The sequence below is a fragment of the Myotis myotis genome, unplaced genomic scaffold (genome assembly GCF_014108235.1).
Source record: "Myotis myotis isolate mMyoMyo1 unplaced genomic scaffold, mMyoMyo1.p scaffold_m19_p_11, whole genome shotgun sequence".
In the NCBI taxonomy this organism is placed as follows: Eukaryota; Metazoa; Chordata; class Mammalia; order Chiroptera; family Vespertilionidae; genus Myotis; species Myotis myotis.
Window position 1 is genome coordinate 62,804,601 of NW_023416315.1, and position 24,275 is coordinate 62,828,875.

Below are 24,275 nucleotides of genomic sequence, written 5' to 3' on the forward strand. Positions count from 1 at the left end.
TCCTTCCCACCCTCTGAATAAATCAGAACTCAGTTTCCTTAATAACCTTCTTCTACCTTTATTGGAAAAAGAGGCTTCTATTAACCTCCACTCTGAATCCCCAAGAGCAAGCATGTCAAACTCGCAGCCCACGAGTCGCATACCGCGTTTATTTGGCCTGCGTTAGCCTTTGAGTTTGACATGCTTGCCCAAGAGGAATCCAAAAATTCCATCTAGAACTTTGGTCTGAATTTCAACTTAGAGACAAAGTGTTTATTCCAAAGCATGGGCTTGACCATGCTTAATTAGCCTTGGGCAGGCAATGGGGTCTATTGGTCATACCTCCATAAAAGTTCAGTACTCACCTGAACTGTAGCTGTCAGTAGATGACTGAGAAATAGAACGAGACAGAGAGCGACGTCCAATTTTGGTGGGACGTTTGTTGAATTCTTGCTTCTGGTCAGCAAACTGGATCTGCTAAGAAAAAGGACTCTAGTTACATAAGGAAAACAACCTCTGTTTTGAGATAACATTTCAGGGTAGTTGATCTAACTGTACCAACCCATCTTCAGAATGTTAACACTCTGGAGAGAAGAATGGTTTTTCATTCTTTACTTACTATATTTTCATCAAATTTAAATATTCGATCCACTCTCTGACTATACGCTTTTATTTTATTACTAGAGGCCCAGTGCATGGATTCATGCACTGGTGGGGTCCCTCAGCCTGGCCTGTGCCCTCTCGCAATCCAGGACCCTTCAGGGGATGTCGAGGAGCCTGTTTCGCCCAGATCCCCGCAGGCCAGGCCGAGGGACCCCACCGGTGCACAAATCCATGCACCGGGTCTCTAGTATGCATATAAGATCTTTAATTAATCTCTTCCTGCCCTCCCCCTTCCCCCTTTCCTCTGAGATTCATCAGTCTATTCCATGTTTCCATGCCTGTGGTTTCTGCTCCTGTGTTGAGCATCCGCCCCCTGGTGGTCAGTGCACATCATAGCTACTGGATGGTCACTTAGGCTTTTATATATATAATTTATTATTATTTTTTTAAAATCCTCACCTGAGAGAGTGGAAGGGAGGGAGGAGGGAGAGAAACATTTACTGGCTGCCTCCTGCACGTGTCCCCACTGGGATCAGGGACTGAACCTGCAGCCAAGGTACGTGCCCTTTGACCAGGAATCAAACCCTTGACCCTTTGGTCCGTGGGCCACCACCCTAACCACTGAGCAACCAGCCAGGGCTATATGCTTTTTACAATAAAATTGTGACAAAAATAAATAAATAAGAGAGAGGGAGAGAATGAGATGTTCTTGTTAACCCCTAGAGTGCCGGGGAGGGCGATCCAGCTCCTCCTATCTTTCGCCAAAAGTGCCGGGAGCGCCATCGCGCTCCTCCTGCAGTGTCACTATTAGATGCCAGTAGTTCACTCTTTATTGACAAGTGGCACCTAAGTGCAGAAAACAAATGTAGTAAAGGTTTCCTTAAGTTTTTGAATATGTAACTTCATTTACTTATGATTCATAATGTTTTTCCTAAACTGCTGTAAAATCAGCAAAAATGCCTTGGCAATTTTAGCATAATTCCTAGGATATTGGTTGGCACTCAAAGGGTTAAAATTAATTTTTAGAAAGTTGAGTCATATTCAGAAATTCTTTCTATAGTTTCGCTGAAAAGAATTTTGAGACTATTCCAATTTTCACCTATCTAGATGAGAAACTGCAAGGTACAGGAAGGTAAAGTGACTTGCCTTCAAGGTTTTAAGATTTTCAGGAAATGGTTTCATATAATGAAAAAATACATAGGCTTTCCATTCAGACAGAACGTTCCGGGACTGCATTAAAATACTGGCTATGCCACTCATTAGCTATGTGATGTTGGTCAAGATGTTTCTATGAGCCTCATTTTCTCATAAATACAGCAAAGATGAAAAAACCTCACAAGTTTTGGAGAGGGTTAAATGAAACAATGTATGGGCATACTTTGTTTTATTGTGCTTCACAGATGTTGCATTTTTGTTGTTGTTGTTGTTTGTTTGTTTTTACAAATTGAAGGCAAGACTCTCCACCAGCAAAAGATCACAATTCTATTGCGGTGGTCTGGAAACAAACCCCCATATCTCTGAGGTACGCCTGTATGTAAACTGTGAAAAAAAGCAGGAGATTCAATACATCCACTCCCCCACTCCAGCCCCTACAGTTTATAAATCTTCTTATAGCTCTTACAGATAGTCACCATAGTTTTCAAAAAATATATATTTTATTGATTTTTTACAGAGAGGAAGGGAAAGGGATAGAGAGTTAGAAATATTGATGAGAGAGAAACATCGATCATCTGCCTCCTGCACACCCCCTACTGAGGATGTGCCCGCAACCAAGGTACATGCCCTTGACTGGAATCGAACCTGGGACCCTTTAATCCGCAGGCCGACGCTCTATCCACTGAGCCAAACTGGTTAGGGCTAGTCACTATAGTTTTTAAAGATGTATTAATTAGCTTTTTAATACTAGTAAGTACAGTAAACATTAACTTATTGTTTTTAATGCTTGCTATCATAAAATACCTAAAAGCCACAAGAGTGGTCATTTATTAACTATAATATGACAGATGTAGAAGGAGTGAATAAGTGTCCTGAAAATGTATAAACCTCAATATTCGAGATTGCATTTTGGACACTATCTGACAATGAGTTTCTTGCACTTTTATCTCTTTCTCCTACTATTGGAGGTTCCAGCTGCTACTTTTGAGCTCTTTACCAATCAAAGCTCATATAATTTCAACAAATAACTTTTTTTCTTTTTCCCTAACTACAATTTTGCATAATTGCTTAAATTATTCTGGATCCCAGGTGGCAAGGAGGCAGGAAGCATCAAAGATCTGACAACTGGTTCTACCTTTCATAATAAAAAGATGGTTCCCTGATGGGCAGAACACAGACACAGCATATCAGAATGAGAGCAGCAACTGACCTCCATTTCCTGCAGCTAGAGGTAACTACTAAGTCATTGGAGTATTGAGACAAAGGAACCAATGACAAATTAAATTAGCTTAGCATGCCTTTCAGGGGAATTCATACCATTTTCATAGCTGTAGCAACATAGGAAGCCTATGTAGCACTTCCGAGTTTGTAAATTATTTTCCGCAATAGGAAAATTCATTGGATTAGAAGTTCTTTGCAAAATGAAAAAGGGCAAAACTCATTATTTTTCTAAATAGGTAAAGTGCCCTTTCTATGAACTCCCATGGGATATACATGAACTTCCATGTACATCTCCTATCACAGTACTTATTACACTGAATATAACTATAATAAAGCAATTGGCTCCATAAAGGCAGGAGCTATGTATGTAAGGGTGACCTTATATTCTCATACACAAATGCCTGACACATGGGAGGCAGTCATGTGCTGAAATGAATCTGAAGTAGCCTAGTCTATCTTCACTGTCTGTACGTGTTGAATATTAAGTAAACATGGTAAGCATAAGCCAAGCTTAAAGTTAAAAGAAGTTTTAAGGGCAAAAAGAGTTGGGAAGGGGAGGAAGGTGGGTGTGAAGATGGGGAGGAGGATAGCAGTCAAGCTCAGAACTCTGGTTTCCATTTCACCAACCTTGTTTAAGACAATGACTTATTTTTATTCTTTTTAGAGGCCCATCTAGGAAAAGGAGTAATAACTGACCTTCCAAAGGTCACAATGAGTCACTAACTTTAGCCGTGCCTCCTTAAAAAAGAAGAAGAATAGATAAACCTGCCTGAGTTAACACCCGCCCCCCCCCCTCACTCCCAACCCACACACCACTAGAGGGGGCCAAGCACTCAACTTCTCTAGAATCAGGGGTGGGTGGGTACACATACATTTACCCTAATAACACTGAACCATAGCTGCATCATCATCCAAACCATTTTCCCTAAGCTGAGCTCTCTTCTCTAGTCTTCTCCACTTACAGTTATTCCTTCCACTCAGGTCAAGTTTAGGCTGTCTTTTGGCACTACAGAAGACTATGTGGGCTTTCTCCACTCAGAGGCATAGAGTACTAAATTTTGTTTACTTGTTAGATACTGAAGTCAAGTTTCTTTTGGACAGAAGCATATTGGAGACTAACCACTTATATAAAATGTTATACCATTTTCCGGAGAAATTAATATGTTTATCTTTTACTGACAACCAGAGCATATGTTTAAGTAGGTCATCCCTGTTGCCCACCTGCCCTAATAGTTAAATATTCTATACATTCCTACTCAACAGCTCATGTAGTAACACTCAACATCTTGTAACACAGTAGTCTATCAACCCCCGGCTGGGGTATTTTGGTAGATCCTACCCCTAATTTTCCTATGTGTCTGAAATCAAAGAGTCCTTTAAGGTAATCCACCTTTTTTTCCAGAGCGAACTGCCTAATTCCAACAAGCATCAAGATAAGGGAGGGAAAGAGACTGTTAGGAGAAGGGCAGCTCACCTTTTGCCAGAAGGAGGGATGAAAGCAGGAAAGGAGGGAAAAAGCAGCTGGCCTTTCACATTAATGGCCATCGCAGCAGCAAGACTGGAAAATAAGAGTTTAGCCTCACCTGGGCTTTAATCCCAGAGTTGCCATTGACAATGTATTTCTTCTTGTTGCTCAGCATAGTGACATTACCAGCCCTACTGCCACCTCTCCGGTCTAGGACCCTTGTGGCGAGGCCTTTAAACTTTCCGCATCAGCAATTCTGTTGGCTCTGATTTCAGCTAGCTTTTTTTTTTTCCCCTTGGTTGGGAGGTGGGGTGCTACCCTTCCCTGGAATCCCTGAAGCTGCTCTAACAACCCCTCCAGCAATCGAACCCAATGTAATTCTGGTGGCTGTTTTACTTTTATTTTATTTTTTTCCTAAACACCTAATTACATGATCCTCTGACCTCTAAACCTTAACAAGTCCCTTGACAAGGCCCAACTTGCATTCGCATAACAATAGCGTATTTATATAACCAGGGCACTTTTTTGCCTGCTATAATTACCTTGCTAATTAAGTTCCTTTTTAACCTTACCTCCTCCTTTTCCATGTCAGATGATTTTAGTTAGCCTAGTCTTATTAGAAAAAAAAAATTAACTACAAAGCCACTAAAACAATGAGGGAATTTAAGATAGTGAGGAAAAAAATGGTGCTAAGTGCTCAGGCAACCCCTCCCCTATACTCTGTATCCTTGGGTTAGAGTGGGAATAGGTTTTGACATCTGATTTCTAGTCCCATCTCAAGATTGTTGCTGATTAGGTACTGAGTGACTATATTTGTTTTTTTCAAAAAAGTTTCTCAGCCCTGGCTGGCTTGCTCATTGGTTAGAGCATCAGCCTGCTGACCGAAGGGTTGTGGGTTCAATTCCCGGTCAAGGGCATGTACCAGCGGGTGCAGGAAGCAACAATCAACGTGTCTCTCTCAAGTCGTTTTTCTTTCTCTCTATCCCCCTCCGCCCCCTCCCCCTCCACTCTCTCTAAAAAAATCAATGGAAAAAATATCCTCAGGTGAGGATTTTAAAAAAAGTTTTTCAGCCTTGGCCGGTGTGGCTCACTTGGCTGAGAGTCTTACCAAGCACCAGAAGTTTGCCACCCAGTCGGGGTGCGTGCAGGAGGCAACAGATGGAGGTTTTTCTCTCTCTTTCCCTGTCCCATCCTCTCTCTAAAATCAATAACTGTGTGTTTTCTGGAGGTATGACTACAAAGGAAAGTTTTCTTTTCATATATATATATATATATATATATATATATTTTTTTTTTTAACAGAGAGGAAGGGAGAGGGATAGAGAGTTAGAAACATTGATGAAACATCGATCAGCTGCCTCCTGTATGCCCCCCACTGAGGATGGAGCCTGCAACCAAGGTACATGCCCTAGACTGGAATTGAACCCGGGACCTTCCAGTCCGAGGCCCGATGTTCTATCCACTGAGCCAAACTGGTCAGGGCAAAGGGAGTTGTCTATTGCCTCAGAGTCCCCAGAGTCACAATGGCCTTGTTACATATCAAATACAGTCAAATGAAAGGGCAAAGAATCATTTATCATTATTTATTTTCTGAGAGGGGGCCAGTGTATAGGAGATCCATATTCAACTGTATCTTATAGAGACAGGGTAGAAATGTGATTTGAATTCTTTAAAAAAAGGGGGGGGGGCTGCTTATTGAGCTGAAGAAAGAACATAAAGTGGTAAATCTTTTTTTTTAAAGAATAATCTTTGAGAGAAAAGGTCTCTGAAAGAACAGAATAAGGGAAAGAGCTAATTATTTATTAAGTGCCTACTATACACAGCCTTGTGCATGTTACTTCTATTAATCAGCATAAGAATTTTTAAAAGTAGGCATTGTTAACCCCATTTGACAAATTAGGAAAGTGCAGCTCTGCGAGAACAAATGATTTGCCTGAGGTTTCACAGTAAGTAAATGATGGGACTAGAACAGGGGTGGGCAAACTTTTTGACTCGAGGGCCACAATGGGTTCTTAAACTGGACCGGAGGGCTGGAACAAAAGCATGGATGGAGTGTTTGTGTGAACTAATATAAATTCAAAGTAAACATCATTACATAAAAGGGTATGGTCTTTTTTTTTTTTTTTTTTTAGTTTTATTCATTTCAAATGGGCCGTAGTTTGCCCACAGCTGGACTAGAATGTGGGAGCCTGTGTTTATGTCAGAGCTGAGGCTCTTTCCTCTATACAATACCTAGTGATATAAATCAATCAAACACCAAAAACTCCCTGGGTCCTAATCCTGGGTGCATTAGCCCTCCTTACATTTACTTTCTTATCAGATTGGGTCTCAGAAATGACATCATCCCCAATGATCTAGGAGCTCTGACCAAATCACAATTCTGAAATGGCTAATCCAAGAATTTTAAATTTAACAGCCCTTTAACTGGTAACTTTGCCCAATGCCACCACCAGAAATTAAAACAGAAATTAATTGATCTCCATTATTGATGTTCAACGTCACTCATAATTTCAGGAAATGAGATAGACTGATAGTTTCCTGCTTGTTGGCTGGATCTCTAAACTTCTGCTTTTGCTAACCAAGACGTTCACCCTAGTACACTCTCAGCTGGGTCCTCATTTTACTCACTCAGGTGGAAAGGAGCTCTTTGGTCCAATGGGTTGTCATCAGACTTGAACCAAAAAGAGTTGCAGATCTACACCAAATACAACCAGAAGACATTTTAGGACACTATTACTGACTATTACCACTTAATGAGTTTATCTAACAAAGGAGTTCTCAAACTTTAGGCGCTTCAAAATCATCTGGAAGACCTACTAAAATGCATTTCTGGGCCCCACTCCCAGGGCAGAATATTGAAAGTCAGAAAAGATTCTTTGAAAAATAAGAGATTAGAATGAGGTAAACCTTCATACCCAGCTCAGGGATCAAGAGAACTGGGTCTAATTCTGACTTCCACAGTTTGAGGCTGTTAAGAATAGATGGTTAAAACAGTAAGAAAAACAGAACTCCTGGGGAAGACAGAAGATCTATTTAACCTAAAGAGGATCAGGCCAAGAGAAAACAGTTAATTCCTTTTCAAATACACAAAGGATGATAATCAGAGGTTCTCTCTGTTTCTCCATTTCTTAACATTACCCACACTTTACATCTATAATCCTCGTTTGTAATATGGGAACAATAACATCTACTTTGCTTATCTCAAATGTGTGCTGAGAGATAAAATAATGTATTTGAGAGGGTTCTGAAGACCACATAATAATACACAGTATAAAACATTAAGATTTTTGTATTTTTAGGTCACAAGTTCTTCATTTAGAGTTAAAAAAAAAAAAGCAAAATTTTGTGTATGTTTTCCTGAAGAGAGGGCCTATAGTTTTTCAAATGGGTCTCTGCTTTAAATGTCAATCCTGACCCAGAGCTAAAGCCAAGCTATCTCTACCACAGTTTACCAGATCGGTACCTTAAAGGTGTCTCACTTCCAAGTAGATATGGTTCAAGCATTCTTAGAGACATGCCTCCCTTTCAAGCCAAATGAGCTGCTAAAACAAATTCTTCACTTATAAAAGGAATGACTTCCAGCCAAAAGGAAGTCAGGTAACCAGCTGGCTGAGTACTCAAGAAAGTCATTAGATTTCCTATGGAAAAGTACCAAGTACTATAGAGAGCCTGGGTGGGAGGAGAAAATATTAAAATGCAGAAACTGACAAAAAGGTTACTGCTGATCTCCACACAACATAAGAGAAAGCATTTGTATTTTACCTACCGACAGGAACTAAAGATTTCTCAGGGGAAGTAAAAACATATTAACAAGACCAATCTTTAAAAGAATGTATTCTCCAAACTTTTAGCAGTAAAACTGCCTGAACAAGCCAAAGAAAATCCTTCACACACACACAAAAAAAAACAGCTGAGGAGCAGAGGGTCCAGCAGAAGTTTTCCAGAGGCTGATGGAATGTTAACTGAAGGTCTACCCTGTCCATTCTCGAGATTGGGGTTCTTCAGAGTTCGTCCTGGCTTATTTCCCTCCTGGAATCAGAGACGTGAGTACTCTCAGCTGCTGTCTGGTCTGAGTCCTATTTTTGAGGGGTATGCAAGTCTCTTTTTTCTGCTGTTGTTAACAAAAGGGAAGGTGCTATAATGGACCTTCTTGCTAAAATTTCCTCCTGAAAGGCTTGAAAGTCTTGTCATATTTCTTTTGGAGGCTAGGATAGTCTCAGTGGAAATTTCAATACATTAATATCAACTGGGACATTTGTTAAAATGAGTCAGACATTTGTTAAACCTTTTTAAAATTGAAATTTCTGCCCAATGTGAGAGCTGGCTCCAGGGTTTTCTCTCAGAGATTCAAGGGCACTGACATTGTACAGGTAAGGTCTGGAAATCTATAGGCAATACACTAGAGGGTGCTCAGGGGTTCACTTTACTGGCTAAGTGGACATAGGCGGCAGCCGAATGCAGCACTTTCAGACCAGGTCAGGAACTAATGACATGTAGTATCTAAAAAAAAGCCTCAAAAGGTTAAGTCTTTTGGCAAGGAAATATAGTAGATGAAAAAACTGAATTATTGAAGATAAGCCCCTCCCTATTCTTTCTCATTGTTGTTTTAAAAATAAAATCTACTGATTAAAGGTATTTTCCTAATTTTTGAGACAGATGGGCCAAGAAATCGCTAAATGAGAGATGCCATAACGAAAACAGAGCAGACCTGTGTTTTAATGAATGTTTACTAAAAGCTGGGGAGTCCTAAGTTATATCCCTTAAGCAACAGTCACACTAACTCCGTAAGGACACTCTCCTTTTTCTTTTTTTTTTCTTTTTTTTAAAATATATTTTATTGATTTTTTACAGAGAGGAAGAGAGAGGGATAGAGAGTTAGAAACATCGATGAGAGAGAAACATCGATCAGCTGCCTCCTGCACATCTACTGGGGATGTGCCCACAACCCAGGTACATGCCCTTGACCGGAATCGAACCTGGGACCTTTCAGTCCGCAGGCCGACGCTCTATCCACTGAGCCAAACCGGTTTCGGCTGACACTCTCCTTTTTCATGTAAATAAAAAGAAAGTAAGTAGGTAAGCAGCAGGAGCTCCTCTTGAGGATGTGCTCAGCAGGTAAGATAGTGAGGAAGTTATGAGGTTAAGAGTTACTATAAACTTTCGTTGATTCTGAGTTGACACACTAATGCTCCACGGATTCTTCTGTAATATTCCTTTAGAGATGTACCAGAATTTAGTATTATCTTAATGTGGTCCCTCCCATAAAACAACAACAACCAGATTTCTTGCTCCCCCTTGTTATTAGTGAGTGGCTGGAGATTCAGAAACAAAAGCCCAACTAGAATTATTGAATGAATCCTTTCCATTAATTCTAAAACAATACATTCTTTGAAATAAGCCTGTGGATGGGAAGGATTAGTTTCTACCAAACTTTTTAAAACTAAGCACAAGGTTCTGAAACAACATTAAGAACAACCAACAGCAATAACCCCAAACAAAAATAAAAACCAATAGTTTTAACAATAAGAGGTGGGCTCCTCAGTTGGGCCTTTGTTAGGCCTATTATATATTCAATCTCATTATTTTTGTGTTGTTAATCCTCACCCAAGGATATTTTTCCATTGGAAGGTATGGGGAGAGACAAAGAAACATCGATGTGAGAGAGACACATTGGTTGCCTCCCACACATGCCCAACTGGGGCTGGGATGAAGCCTGCAACTCAGTGTACATGCTCTTGATCGGAATCGAACCCAGGACCTTCAGTCCACAGACTGGTGCTCTATCCACCGAGCCAAACTGGCTAGGGCTCAATCCCATTATTGATGGTTATTTCTTTAAGTCCATAACTCCATAAAAACAAAAAAGAATTTGAAATATGTTGTATAAAGTCTAACCAGTTTCCCATTAGGAAATCCTATATAATAAAAGGCTAATATGCAAATAGATTGAACGGCAGAACAACCCGTCGCTATGACATGCGCTGACCACCAGGGGATGCACGTGGAACATGGCGGGCGTCGGCTGTGGCGGGATGGTGGAGCAGGTGAGCTGGGGCTCCAGACCAAGGTGGGGCGCCAATCACTGTCATCAGGGCGAGCCTCTGGTGGTTACTGAAAATTCTTTGCTCTCAAGCGCCACAGTCCCGCCTGCCTCTCACACCTGCTGCCGGTGCCATCAGCGGGTGCAAGTGGTGGCTGCTGGCCCTGGGCCCTGATCATCCCTGAGGGCTTCTCCACCTCCCCCTGCTCCAGGGGGCAATTGGGGCAGCAGCCACCGCTTGCACCCGCTGCTGGCGCTAGCCCCAACTGCTCTACACCAGCAGGTGTTGTGCCATCAGCCCATGGGAGTGGTGGTGGGAGCAGGGGTGCTAGCAGACAGAGGACCAGCGTCTGCGGCAGGAGAGGCTGGGCGGGCGTGTGGAGGATGGGCCTGCCCTAGACCCACCCCTGTTGCCCACCGCAGCCTCACAACCCCAGTTCCTTTCAAAGTGCATGAATTCATGCAGTGGGCCCCTGGTATATGTATAAAACACAGATGGTATAGACTGTAAGAAATCACTAAACCTAGAAAAAACCAGTTAGGAACATAAGAATGGTTGTTGTTTTTAAATCAAAAGTTGACATTGGATCTAAAATATTAGGTTGTATGTGGTAGTTCTTATCAACAAATAAGTCCTATTACCATCATATTAAAAATATTTATCAGGCAAATATGTTATTTGAAGAATGGCACTAAAGGAGCTATAGATCCTGCCTCTTAGAAATATACATATAAAGAATATTTGGGGAAATGTTTTGATTGGAGGGGGAAAACTGGGCAGGTAGGGGAGAAAGGCCAAATGTTTTCAGAGACTTGAGAGAGCACCATTTCTACAAAGTCTGCCCCCCTCCCCACACTACAGGCATAATTCAAAGATATAGCAGATTTGGTCTAGACCAGGAATTTTGACCAATGTGCCGCAAGAATTTTTTAAAACATGCAATACCTGACTATTTAAGCAGGAACACCGACCTCTTTTACCTTAGATTATCAAACTTTTAAAACTGACAACAGCCAATACAACAACAGCCATCTGGTGTGAATGAATCAAAATTATACCTACCTTTTCTGTCAGATTGGTAAAAAATATAATGTTTGGTTTGCTGCAGAATTTTAGTAGTTAATATGTGCCATGAGATAAAAAAGATTGAAAGTCACTGGTCGGACCACCACAGTGAAGCAAGTAGTGAACAAGGCAAGTCCACTCTTTTTGCTGGTGGAGGGCCTCTTGCCTTTAGTTTGTAAAAAACGCAACATCACTGAAGCACAATAAAGTGAGGTGTGCCTGTTGGTTTTTTTTTAATCCACACAAGAAACAAACAAGGTATCAGCTTGTGTATAGAATGCAAAGCAATGATAGGATAACACAACCCATGCAGTACACAAGCTGCAGGAGGGACTCCAGCCCAGCACAGCGAGGCAAGAAGCTGACTCTGGCCAGGCAGCTCTGAGACCTTCCCAGCTTCACTTGTAATTAAGAAACAGGGGTGACCCAAGACAGAGGAACGAATCATAAATTAGAGTAATAACTTTTTTCCCAACCACAGGTCTTGGTAGGAATTTCTCACAGGTGATCCCTGTCATCTGTCAAAAGTGGTGGCCTCATGATCAAGAAATGGAAAAGCAAAATGATGGAAGAACTCACCATCCACTCAGGCATGTGAAAAGCTGAGGTGCCCTCATTCCCGTCCCACTTCTCCATAGTGCAGGCTTGGGGACTATATGTCCTGAAGCAAAACGGAAAGCTGGTTTGGATATGCCTGGGTTTTCCCAGTGGCCAAAAGCAGAACCAAACCAAGTGATTCAGAAGTTCACAATGTCTAGCAGAAGCTGCATCCCCTTTAACAGAGGCTTCCTATTCAAATCAAGATCACTCGTCAACTGCCTAACAAGTCCCTTACTGGCTGGCTAGCTTCAAAGCTTCTGCTTCTGATTCAAAATCAGAGCTAATGCACGGTTCTGCACCCAGCCACTGAACTTCCTACGGGGCACTTGCTGTCGAATGCTACCCAAACACTCTACCAGCAGCAACAGCCAGGCTTCCTCCCTCTCCCAGTATGTAAGGCACTTGTTAATTTTCTCCCGCCCCTTAGGACACGTCACTGGAAGTGCTGATACCAAAATCAATAAGGCTCAAGGTCAAGAAGGCACTCCCATTTCTCAAGAGTTACTGGATCTGTACAGTAAACAGGCGTTTCCTTGAAATCAAGAGTTCCTTATGGCTTTCAAGTTTAAACAACTACGCAGAAGCTCCCTGCCTGCTCACAGCAGGGGTCTGACACTCAGCTCAGGCATATCTCAAATCAAATTCTTCTTTCACGGGAGATGGAGCCAAGGAAGATCTTACAAAATCAGAATTTATTAGCTCTAAAGAAAGTTCTGGCACTACAACTCCCTCTGCTGGCTCCCGGTGCTATGTACATGAAGGTCTAGCAGTGGTTCTCAACCTTGCTAATGCCGCGACCCTTTAATACAGTTCTCATGTTGTGGTGACCCCCAACCACAAAATTATTTTCGTTGCTATCTCATAACTGTAATTTTGCTACTGTTATGAATCCTAATGTAAATATCTGATATGCTATATGTGTTTTCCGATGGTCGCGACCCACAGGTTGAGAACTGCTGGAAGGCCTTCAGCAGCATCAACAACATAGGTGCCAATTGTAAATTAGCAGCTTCCCCAGGGCTAGTCAGGAGCTAGCACAGTGAGGTTTAGAGAGAGCCAGGTTTTCTGGTCAAGACTAGTGCTGCCTCAAAGTCCCTATCCAACGCCAGTTTTTACTCACAGGTCTGGTTTCGGGAAGAAACAGGATGCCCACACAGCAGCTGTGTAGACTATATCTTTAAGGGACCTCAAAGCAGTTTCTTCTTTATGCTCATAACAGCTCCCTCCTCTCTGTATACTTCAGACGTTTGGAAATAAGACAAAACTAGCAAAAAGGTGACCTAACCTATTTTACCTTCTTAGTTCATTCCAATAAAAGTACCATAGGTTTCAGGCACAAAAGAAGCCCAACAAGATATGCCTGCTTCAATCCCCTTCAAGAATCAGGGACTCAGGGAGGGTGGAACGGAGGAGGGAGAGTAAGAGATCAACCAAAAGACTTGTATGCATGCATATAAGCATGACCAATCGACACAGACACTAGTGGGGTGAGGGCCTGTGTGTGTTTGGGGGGGTGGGGGGAGGGCGGGTAGGAGCGGGCTGGGAGAGGTCAATGTGGGAAAAAGGAGACATATGTAATACTTTTAACAATAAAGACCTGGCCTTGCTGCACGCCTGCCTCTAGAGTCCCCCAGCCCCTCAGCCCCTCAGCCCCCAGGGCCGGCCGGAGGCGCAAGCAAGCCTTGGATGGTGACTGCCCAGCCGCCCAGGGGCTCAGGTAACCAGGGCCCGCTGAGGCCTGCGCTGCTGGCAGTGGCAGCAGCAGGGGTGTGATGGGGCGTCACCTTCTGCCCCTGAGGGCTCCCAGACTGTGAGAGGGGGCAGGCTGGGCGGAGGGACCCCCCCTCCAGTGCATGAATTTTCATGCACTGGGCCTCTAGTAATATTATAATTAGGATTAAAGGTTCATTGCACTTTAGGGCCTTCATTGGCTAAGAGGATGGTCCTTTGGATGTGGAGAGAAGAAGAAGGTAACGTCTAGGGAAAGAGATACTGAAAGATGCCAGAGAGGGTAGAATTCAAATGACTGATTTGGAGGGCTAGACTAGAAAGAAAGTCAAGTGAAAACAGAAGGGGACTACTGGGCCAGATGAATGCCGAGGTGTCAGAGGATTAGAGATCACGGGGCAGGTGGAGATCACATGCAATAACAATAGAGAACAGCAGGCCGGCTGGTATTGCTCAGTTGGTTGAGCATCGTTGAATCATGCACCAAGAGGTGGCAGGTTTGATTCCAATCAGGGCACATGCCTCCCCAGTAGGGGCAGGAGGCAGCCGAGTGATGTTGATGTTTATCTCTTATTGATGTTTTCTCTCTCTTCCTCTCCTTTCCTCTCTGCAAAAAAAATTTTTTTTAAAAAAACCCCATATATATTTTAAAAAGATACAGAAAGTTGGTGAAATGCAGGAGTGATAAGGCCCCTCTGATGCCAGGGTGTCAATTTTGATAAAGCCTTAGCTTTCAGCAACCTCCAGTTATTGTCCCCCAGTCTTCCTTTTAATCCAAATTTAATAAAATGAGAAGTTACATCTGCTGCCTAAATTTCCAATATCTTTCATCTGTATTTTAAATACAATCTATCTAAAGCAAAAATGATTGCTCCATCTTTCCTTTCCCTTCACCCTCCAAACAAGCTTCTTTTCCTCACTTTTCTACCACTGTTCCTTTAGTCAAACAGATATTAAACCTAAGTCATCATTGATTTTGCCCTTGTCCCTAATCACCAGTACAATCAATTTTCAATTATTTTTGAGCCCTGCTACACCAAGCCTGTCATCTATCCTTTCCTGTCCATTTTCACTGCCTCCTAAAAACCCTCTATTAATCCCTTCCAGGAGGATTTCCCACTGATATCCCTATATAAGCTCTATCACCAAGTAAGCTGTGTTACCTGCTATTTCCTGAATGTGAAGGCTGCATAGCATGGCAGCAAAGAGCACTGATTTTGGAATAAAACAGACCTGGGTTGAAATCTTGGCTCTGCCACTTAACCTCTCTATCCCTCCTGTTTTCTAATCTATACAGTGGGAATAATCATAGCCATCTCACAGGACTGATGCACGGATTTTAAAAGTAATAAATGGGAACTTTTCCGTATGTCATTATTATGCTATGTTCTTTCCCACTTCAATGCCCTTTGTGTAGGCCATTTTCTCAAATTGAAATGCATTCATTCTGCCTTCACTTCCATCATCTTTACGTATTAAAATTCTTCAAGGTTCAGCTCAAAGGATGCTTCTGCCATGAAATCTAACCCAAAAAAGCAATCTCCCTTTCCTCTAATATTGTTCTTTGGTCACATCACTATTTTCACTCTTCCTCATATTATTTTTTCTCTGTGCACGTGTCACCCCTGGTTAGACTCCAGGCTCTTCAGGAGCTTAGCCAGCTTTGATTTGCCTACAGTGCCTGGCTTATAGTAAGGGCTTAAGAAATTGTCGAATTTTTTATGTTGTATGTATGTATATCTTATAACATTCTGGGAGTAACTTCCATAATTAATGTTTAATACATTTATGTCCATTTTATAGAATTTGAAACATTATTTTATATATACATGTTATATTATTGGCCACAGTTATAACTTATTTGTGATGTGTCCTTGCTAGGGTTTTTTTAATCCTTAATTACAACATTATTTTTGAAGGTTGGGGTAGCTTTGGCAAGTTCAAGAAGATTGAAATCATATCAAGTATCTTCTCAGATCACAATGACATGAAATTAGAAATCAACTATAATAAAAAAAACTCAGAAACATTCAAACACATGGAGGCTAAATAGCATGTTATTAAACATTGAATGGGTTACCAAAGAGATCAAGAAAGAAGTAAAAAAAAATTCCTGGAAATAAATGAAAATGAACACACAACACCCCAAATCTATGGGACACAGTGAAAGCAGTCCTGCGAGGGAAGTTCATAGCACTATAGGCCTCAAAAAACAAGAAAAACTTCTAATAAACAATCTAACCATACTAGTACAACTTAAAGAACTAGAAAGAGAACAACAAGAAAAGCCCAGAGTAAGTAGAAGGAAGGAAATAAAGATCAGAGTGGAACTAAATGATGTAGAGACAAAACACACACACACACACACACACACACACACACACACACACACACACACAAAAGATCAATAAAACCAAGATCTGGTTCTCTGAAAAGATAAACAAAATTGATGAACTTTTAGCCAGACTCATCAAGAAACAAAGAGAGAGGACTCAAATAAACAAAATCAGAAATGAAAGAGGAAAAGTAACAACTGACCCCACAGAAATCTAAAGGATCCTAAAAAAAATAAAAATAAAATACTATGAACAACTATATTCCTACAAGCTGGCTAACCTGGATGAAATGGACATATTCTTAGAAAAGTACAATCTTCCAAAAACTCAATCAGGAAGAATCTGAAAACTTGAATAGACCCATAATTACTGATGAAATTGAAGCAGTAAAAAAAAAAAAACTCCAGCAAACAAAAGCCCTGGTCCAGATGGCTTCACAGGGAAGTTTACCAAACATTCAAAGAACTAACACCTATCCTCCTCAAACTATTCAAAAATATCTGAGAGGAAGGAACACTTCCAAGCTCTTTTTACGAGGCTAGCATTAGCCTAATTCCAAAACCAGCTAAAGACACTACAAAGAAAGAGAATTACAGGCCAATATCCCTGATGAACATAGGTGCTAAAATCCTCAAGAAAATATTAGCAAAAAGAATCCAACAATACATTAAAAAGATGATACACCATGATCAAGGGGGATTTATTCCAGGGATTGAAGGCTGGTATAATATTCACAAATCAATAAACAAATTGGAAGACAAAAATCACATGATTATGTCAATTGATGCAGAAAAAGCATTTGACAAAATCCAACACCCTTTTTTGATAAAAACTTAGCAAAGTGGGAATAGAGGGATCATGCTTCAACATAATAAAGGCCATATATGGAGAACCAAGATGGCGGCTTAGGTTAATGCCGGAGTTTGCTGCTTTGAACAACTACTTCAAAAGTGAAACCAAAAAACGGAAGGGACATCACCCAGAACCACAGGAACGCTGGCTGAGTGGAAGTCCTACAACTAGGAGGAAAGAGAAACGCATACGGACACTCAGAGGAGGCACAGTGCTGAAGTCAAATTCTGAGGTGCGGAGTGCGCAGAGAGGGCTGGTGGCGGAGGGCGCGGTTGGCGTTTTCAATCGGGAGGGAGTCGCAGACTCTGAGCTCCAGATCCGGGTGAGTCTTTAGGGACCCAGACTCAAACGGGAGAAGCGGGACTGTCAGGCTTCGGTCAGAGCGAGTGCAGCTTTCTCTCTGAGCTTTGCAGCGGGTGCTGGGACTCAGAGAGGCAGAGCCCCTGGGGACAGGACTGAGAGCCGCTATAACTGCTCTCTCCGGCCCACCCTGTTGATCCTGTGCGACCCGCCCCGCCCAAGCCCTGCACACAGGCATTTGCCGGATAGCCTCAGGCAAAGGCTAGATTAGCACCTCCCTAGAGGACAGAAGTTCTCTCACTGCTGACACAGCTGATTCTCATAGCCACTTGGCCTGAAGGTCAAACACTCCCTGGAATTAGCTACAACAATCAAGATTTAACTATAAGACTGCGAACAAAGACCACTAGGGGGTGCACCAAGGAAGCATAACAAAATGCGGAGACAAAGAAACAGGACAAAATTGTCAATGGAAGATATAGAGTTCAGAACCACACTTTTAAGGTCTCTCAAGAACTGTTTAGAAGCCGCCGATAAACTTAATGAGATCTACAAGAAAACTAATGAGACCCTCGATCTTATATTGGGGAACCAACTAGAAATTAAGCATACACGGACTGAAATAACGAATATTATACAGACTCCCGACAGCAGACCAGAGGAGCGCAAGAATCAAGTCAATGATTTGAAATGCGAGGAAGCAAAAAACACCCAACCGGAAAAGCAAAATGAAAAAAGAATCCAAAAATGCGAGGATAGTGTAAGGAGCCTCTGGGACAGCTTCAAGAGTACCAACATCAGAATTATAGGGGTGCCAGAAGATGAGAGAGAGCAAGATATTGAAAACCTATTTGAAGAAATAATGACAGAAAACTTCCCCCACCTGGTGAAAGAAATGGACTTACAGGTCCAAGAAGCGCGGAGAACCCCAAACAAAAGGAATCCAAAGAGGACCACACCAAGACACATCATAATTAAAATGCCAAGAGCAAAAGATAAAGAGAGACTCTTAAGAGCAGCAAGAGAAAGAAACTCAGTTACCTACAAGGGAATACCCATACGACTGTCAGCTGATTTCTCAACAGAAACTTTGCAGGCCAGAAGGGAATGGCAAGAAATATTCAAAGTGATGAATACCAAGAACCTACAACCAAGATTACTTTATCCAGCAAAGCTATCATTCAGAATTGAAGGTCAGATAAAGAGCTTCACAGATAAGGAAAAGCTAAAGGAGTTCATCACCACCAAACCAGGATTATATGAAATGCTGAAAGGTATCCTTTAAGAAGAGGAAGAGGAAGAGGAAGAAAAAGGTAAAGATACAAATTATGAACAACAAATATGCATCTATCAACAAGTGAATCTAAGAATCAAGTGAATAAATAATCTGATAAGCAGAAAAATAAATAAATAAATAAAGGCCATATATGACAAACCTACAGCCTACATACTCAATGGGCAAAAACTAAAATCATTTCCCCTAAGAACAGGAACAGGATAGAGATGTCTGCTTTCACCACTATTATTCAATGTAATACTGGAAGTCCCAGCCTCATCAATCAGACAAGAAAAAATATGAAAGGCATCCAAATTGGAAAGGAGGAAGTAAAACTGTCATTTTCAGATGACATGACCCTGTACATATAAAACCCTAGAGCAGCGGTTCTCAACCTGTGGTTCTCGACCCCTTTGGCGGTCGAACGACCCTTTCACAGGGGTCACCTAAGATCATCCTGCATATCAGATATTTACATTACGATTCATAACAGTAGCAACATTACAGTTATGAAGTAGCAACAAAAATAATTTTATGGTTGGGTCACAACATGAGGAACTGTATTTAAAGGGCCAGAAAGTTGAGAACCATTGCCCTAGAGGCTCCACCAAAAAATTACTAGATTGAATAAATGAATTTTGGCAATGTAACAGGATACAAAATTAACACCCAGAAATTGATGGCATTTTTATATACTAACTAGAGGCCTCGTAAACGAATTCATGCACAACTGAAGTCCCTCGGCCTGGGGGCGATCAGGGCCAGCCAGCCAGGGGGAGGGACCGTGGGAGGTTGGCCAGCTGGGGGGAGGGATGGCAGGAGGTTGGCTGTGGAAGCGCACTGACCACCAGGGGGCAGCTCCTGCAATGAGCGTCTGCTCCCTGGTGATCAGTGCATTGTCATAGCGACCTATTGACCAGTCCTAACAGTTGCTTAGGCTTTTATATATATAGATAATGAACTCTCAGAAAGAGAAACTAAGAAAACAATCCCACTATTGCAACAAAAAAAATAAGATACTCAGGAATAAACTTAACCAAGGAGGTAAAAGACCAGTACTTAAAAAATATTGTTTATGAATTGGTAAAATCAACATCATTAAAATGTCCATACTACCTAAAGCAATCTATAGATTCAATTCAATCCTTATTAAAATATCAACTGCATATTTCACATATTTAGAACAAACATTCCAAAAATTTATATGGAACCAAAAAAGACCCCTAACTAGCTGCAGCAATCTTGAGAAAAGAAGAACAAAGTTGGAGGAATCACAATATCAGGTATCAAGTTATACAACAAAGCCACTGTACTCAAAACAGCTTGGTACTGACACAAGAACAGGCATATAGATCAATGGAGCACAGCAGAGACCCCAGAAATTGACCCTAGCCATTATGCTCAATATTTGACAAAGGAGGCAAGAGCATACAATGGAGTAAAGACAATCCTATCTAATAATAGACAAAGATGGTAACTGACGGTACTTCGCTACACCTCCCATCGGCTAATCAGCGAGATATGCAAATTAGCCGCCAACAAAGATGGCAGCTAATTTGCATACTGCAGGCAGGGCGGGAGAGCGCGAGCCGCCATCTGGGCCCTGTGTGCAGCCCTGGGCGGTGCCGCCTAAGCCCTGCCCCCAGCCGGGACCCCTATGTGCCGCCTAAGCCCCGCCCTCAGCCGGGACCCCATGGCAATTGGTGAGCAGGAAAAGTAGGCTTGCAGGTAGCCCCCATGTGCGCCTGCTGCTGGGTCGTCGCAGTGATCAGGAAAGCGCGGCCTGCAGGCAGCACCCCACCCTGGCCACAGCTCAAGGGAGAGTACAACATGCAGTGGAGGCCAGGAGCCTGAGAGATCAACAGAGAGGGGCGCCTGCTCCAAGCCTCCACAGTGTGGCTGGGGGCAGGCCCCCAGCAGACACACACACACACACACACACACACAGCGCCTACTCTGAGCCTCCAATGTGGCTGGGTGCAGACCCCCAGCGGGGACACACACACACACACACACACACACACACACACGGCAACTGCTCCGGGCCTACGTGGCGCGGCTGGGGGCAGGCCCCAGCAGACACATACACACACACACAAACACACACACGGGACGCCTGCTCCGAGCCTCGGTTGCCAGACTGTGGCCATCAGTAGGACATCCACTGAGGGCTCCCGGACTGAGGGGCAGGCTGGGCTGAGGGAACCCCACCCCCCAGTGCACAAATTTTGTGCACCGGGCCTCTAGTCTCTTCAATAAATGGTGTTGGGAAAACTGGACAGATACATGCAAAAAAATGAAGCTAGACCATCAATTACACCATACACAAGAATAAACTCAAAGTGGATAAAAGACCTAAAGGTAAGCCGTGAAACCATAAAAATCTTAGAAGAAACCATAGGCAGCAAAATCTTAGATATCTCTCGTAGCAATATGTTTACCGATACATCTCCTAGGGCAAAGGAAACTAGAGAGAAAATAAACAAATGGGACTACATCAAAATAAAAAGCTTCTGCACAGCAAAAGAAACCATCACCAAAGTGAAAAGAGAGCCCACTGTCTTGTATGGGAGGACATATTTGCCAATGACACCTCCGATAAGGGGTTAATTTCCAAAATATATCAGGAACTCATACAACTTAACCAAAGGAAGACAGACAATCCAATTTAAAACTGGGGCCCTAGCTGGTTTGGTTCAGTGGATAGAGCATCAGCCTGCGGATTGAAGGGTCCCAGGTCGATTTCAGTCAAGGGCACATGCCCAGGTTGTGGGCTTGATCCCCAGTAGGGGGGTGGGGGGGTACAGGAAGCAGCCAGTCAATGATTCTTATCATTGATGTTTCTCTCTCTCTTTCCCTTCCTCTCTGAATAAGTATATATATTTTAAATATGGGCAAAGGACCTAAATAGAGACTTCTCCAAAGTGGATATACAGAAGGCCAAGGGACATATGAAAAAATGCTCATGTTCAAAGTCACTAATTATTCAAGAGATGCAAATTAAAACAACAATGAGGTATCACCTCATACCTATCAGAAAGGCTATCATCAACAAAAGACGAGTGCTGGTGAGGATGTGGAGAAAAGGGAACCCTCGTACACTGCTGGTGGGAATGCAGACTGATGCAGCCACTGTGGCAAACAGTATGCAGTTTCCTCAAAAAATTAAAAATAGAACTCCCATGTAACCCAGTGATCTTACTTCTAGGAATATATCCTAAGAAACCTGAAACACTAATCAGAAAGAATATATGCACCACTATGTTCACAGCAGTGCAATTTATAATAGCTAAGATTTGGAAACAGACAAAGTGCCCATCAGCACATGAGTGGATAAAAAAACTGTGGTTACATTTACACAATGGAATACCACACGGTGGTAAAAAGAAAGAAATCTTACCATCTGCAGCAGCATGGATAGACCTAGAGAGTATTATGCTAAGCAAAATAAGCCAGTCAGAGAAAGACAAGTATCACATGATGTCACTCGCATGTGGAATCTAGTGAACAAAATAAACTGATGAACAAAATAGATCCAGACACATAGAACCATGAACAGACTGATGAATTTCAGAGGGAAGGTAGGGGTGGGTTGCGTGGGAGAGATTAACCAGGGAACTTATATGCATATATGCATAGCCCATGGACAAAGACAATAGTGTGGCAAAAGCTTGTGAGTGGAGGATGCCGAGAGGAGGGGGTCAATAAGGGAAAAAAAAACCCACAAAGCAGACATCTGTAATTACTTTAAACAATAAAGATAAAATATATATTGCCCTGGCCTGACCGGTTTGGCTCAGTGGATGGAGCGTCGGCCTGCAGACTGAGGGGTCCTGGGTTTGATTCCGGTTAAGGGCATGTACCTTGGTTGCAGGCACATCCCCAGTGGGGAGTGTGCAGGAGGCAGCTGATCAATGTTTCTCTCTCATCGATGTTTCTAACTCTCTATCTCTCTCCCTTCTTCTCTGTAAAAAATCAATAAAATATATTTAAATATATATATCACCCTGACCAGTTTGGCTCAGTGGATAGAGTGTCGGCCTGCAGACTGAAAGGTCCCAGGTTTGATTCCAGTGAAGGGCATGTACCTTGGTTGCAGGCACATCCCCAGTTGGGGGTGTGCAGGAGGCAACTGATATATGTTTCTCTCTCATCAATGTTTCTAACTCTCTATCCCTCTCCCTTCCTCTCTGTAAAAAAATAAATAAAATACATTAAAAAAAGATAAAATATATATCACTTTGGCAAACTAAACTAAATGTCATTTCAAATATGATTTTATTATTGATTTTAGAGAGACAGGAGAGGGAGAGAAACATCGAAGTGAGAGGGTAACATTGATCAGCTGCTTCCTGCACACCCCTTACTGGGGATTGAGCCCACAACCCAAGCATGTGCCCTGCCCAGGAATCAAACTGGCAACCTCTCGGTGCACAGGATGACACCCAACCAACTGAGCCACACCAGCCAGGGCCTAAATGTCATTTTAGTTGTGATATGTTTTGTTTTGTTTAAGTGTAGGTTTTAACTAAAATAGACTTAATTTGAAAACTGCAGCCTCACTATACCTTTCTGTAACAAAACTAAATGGCAGCTCTTTGCTGCCATGCTATGCAGTCTTCACATGCTGAAACAAAAGTAAAAACAGTAGCTGTTATAGAACTAAAGGTCTATTAACTGAGCAGGACTGTATAAGGCATAATGTATAGGTATAAGTGCTAGCTATAATCTTGTTTCCAGTCTAATTTCATTTTACCATAATGTACCTTAGAAGGTACAAGGGGAGGGGTGACACCACGGCACATGATTATCTATCATAATCATCCTTTACATTTAGGTGAGGAGTTTGCAACTTCAAAAAGTTACACAAACTGCACCCATTCCTGCAGTCTTCTGCTTTATAAAAACTAACCAATGTGTGTACAGCTCAAAAGAATCACATTTTCACTCCAAGAAGAACAATTTTCTATGTGCCAGTGTGTTCCTACCAGTAGTATATTGATAACAGTATCATTATTAATGAAGACAAGCCAGACTTGCCAGGGAGTATGTGCTTAGAGCTGGAGGGGAAAGGACAAGAAGTTAATATTTCCAGGGATCAAAGTCAAGAAGAAACAGGCAGTGGTAAAGAAATAAGTATAATTGCAGAACAGTTTTAAACAAGAAGTGATAAATCTTCAACCTAGAGAGTCATAAGGCACAGGGCAAAGAACACAAGAATGCGATCCCGTCCTCTGTTCCTGGCTTGTTGCTAATGGTTTTATGAAACGTTGGCAAGTCATCTAATTCCCTTCTTCTTCAGTTTCCTTACTATAAAATGAGGGGGAGTGAGTAAGAGTGGACTGGGGAAGATCAGAACTGGTTCCTCCCAGTTCTGACATTCAACATTCCTAATCCATCTGGTTTCTCTGAGGCCATAAGAAAAAGCAATAACTATTCCTTAGTCACCTAAGTTACAGCTTACTGTAGAGGCTAAGGTTCTTAACCTCCTGAGTTCAAAGTTCCACCTGGGCATTAGGAGGCTGGTTGGAATTGCTAGGCCTCAAGTCTCCCTTTCCTCTTCAAATTTGAAAAGCTAATGCTACCAGAGCAACTGGAATTAAGTCTTCCCCCTACCCCACCTAGATGTTAGGCATCCTACCTGTCAGTTCCTC

General features: G+C 42.2%; 1 protein-coding gene across 4 annotated transcripts in view; it reads right to left on the reverse strand.

Annotated features, from left to right (window-relative positions):
- The window catches only part of AHCYL2 (adenosylhomocysteinase like 2), a 165,294-nt gene that overhangs the window by 43,529 nt on the left and 97,490 nt on the right, over positions 1-24,275 (reverse strand). Inside the window, exons 1-2 of one of the 4 annotated variants that reach the window (XM_036328726.1) lie at positions 4,542-4,667; positions 345-453 (exon numbers count right to left, since the gene is read on the reverse strand). In XM_036328726.1, coding sequence (XP_036184619.1) covers positions 345-453; positions 4,542-4,598 — 166 coding nt within the window. In that variant the 5' untranslated portion in view covers positions 4,599-4,667. Of the gene's footprint in view, positions 1-344; positions 457-4,541; positions 4,668-24,275 lie in introns of those variants that run through there. The other 3 variants (XM_036328725.1, XM_036328724.1, XM_036328723.1) reach the window with 3 other exon arrangements.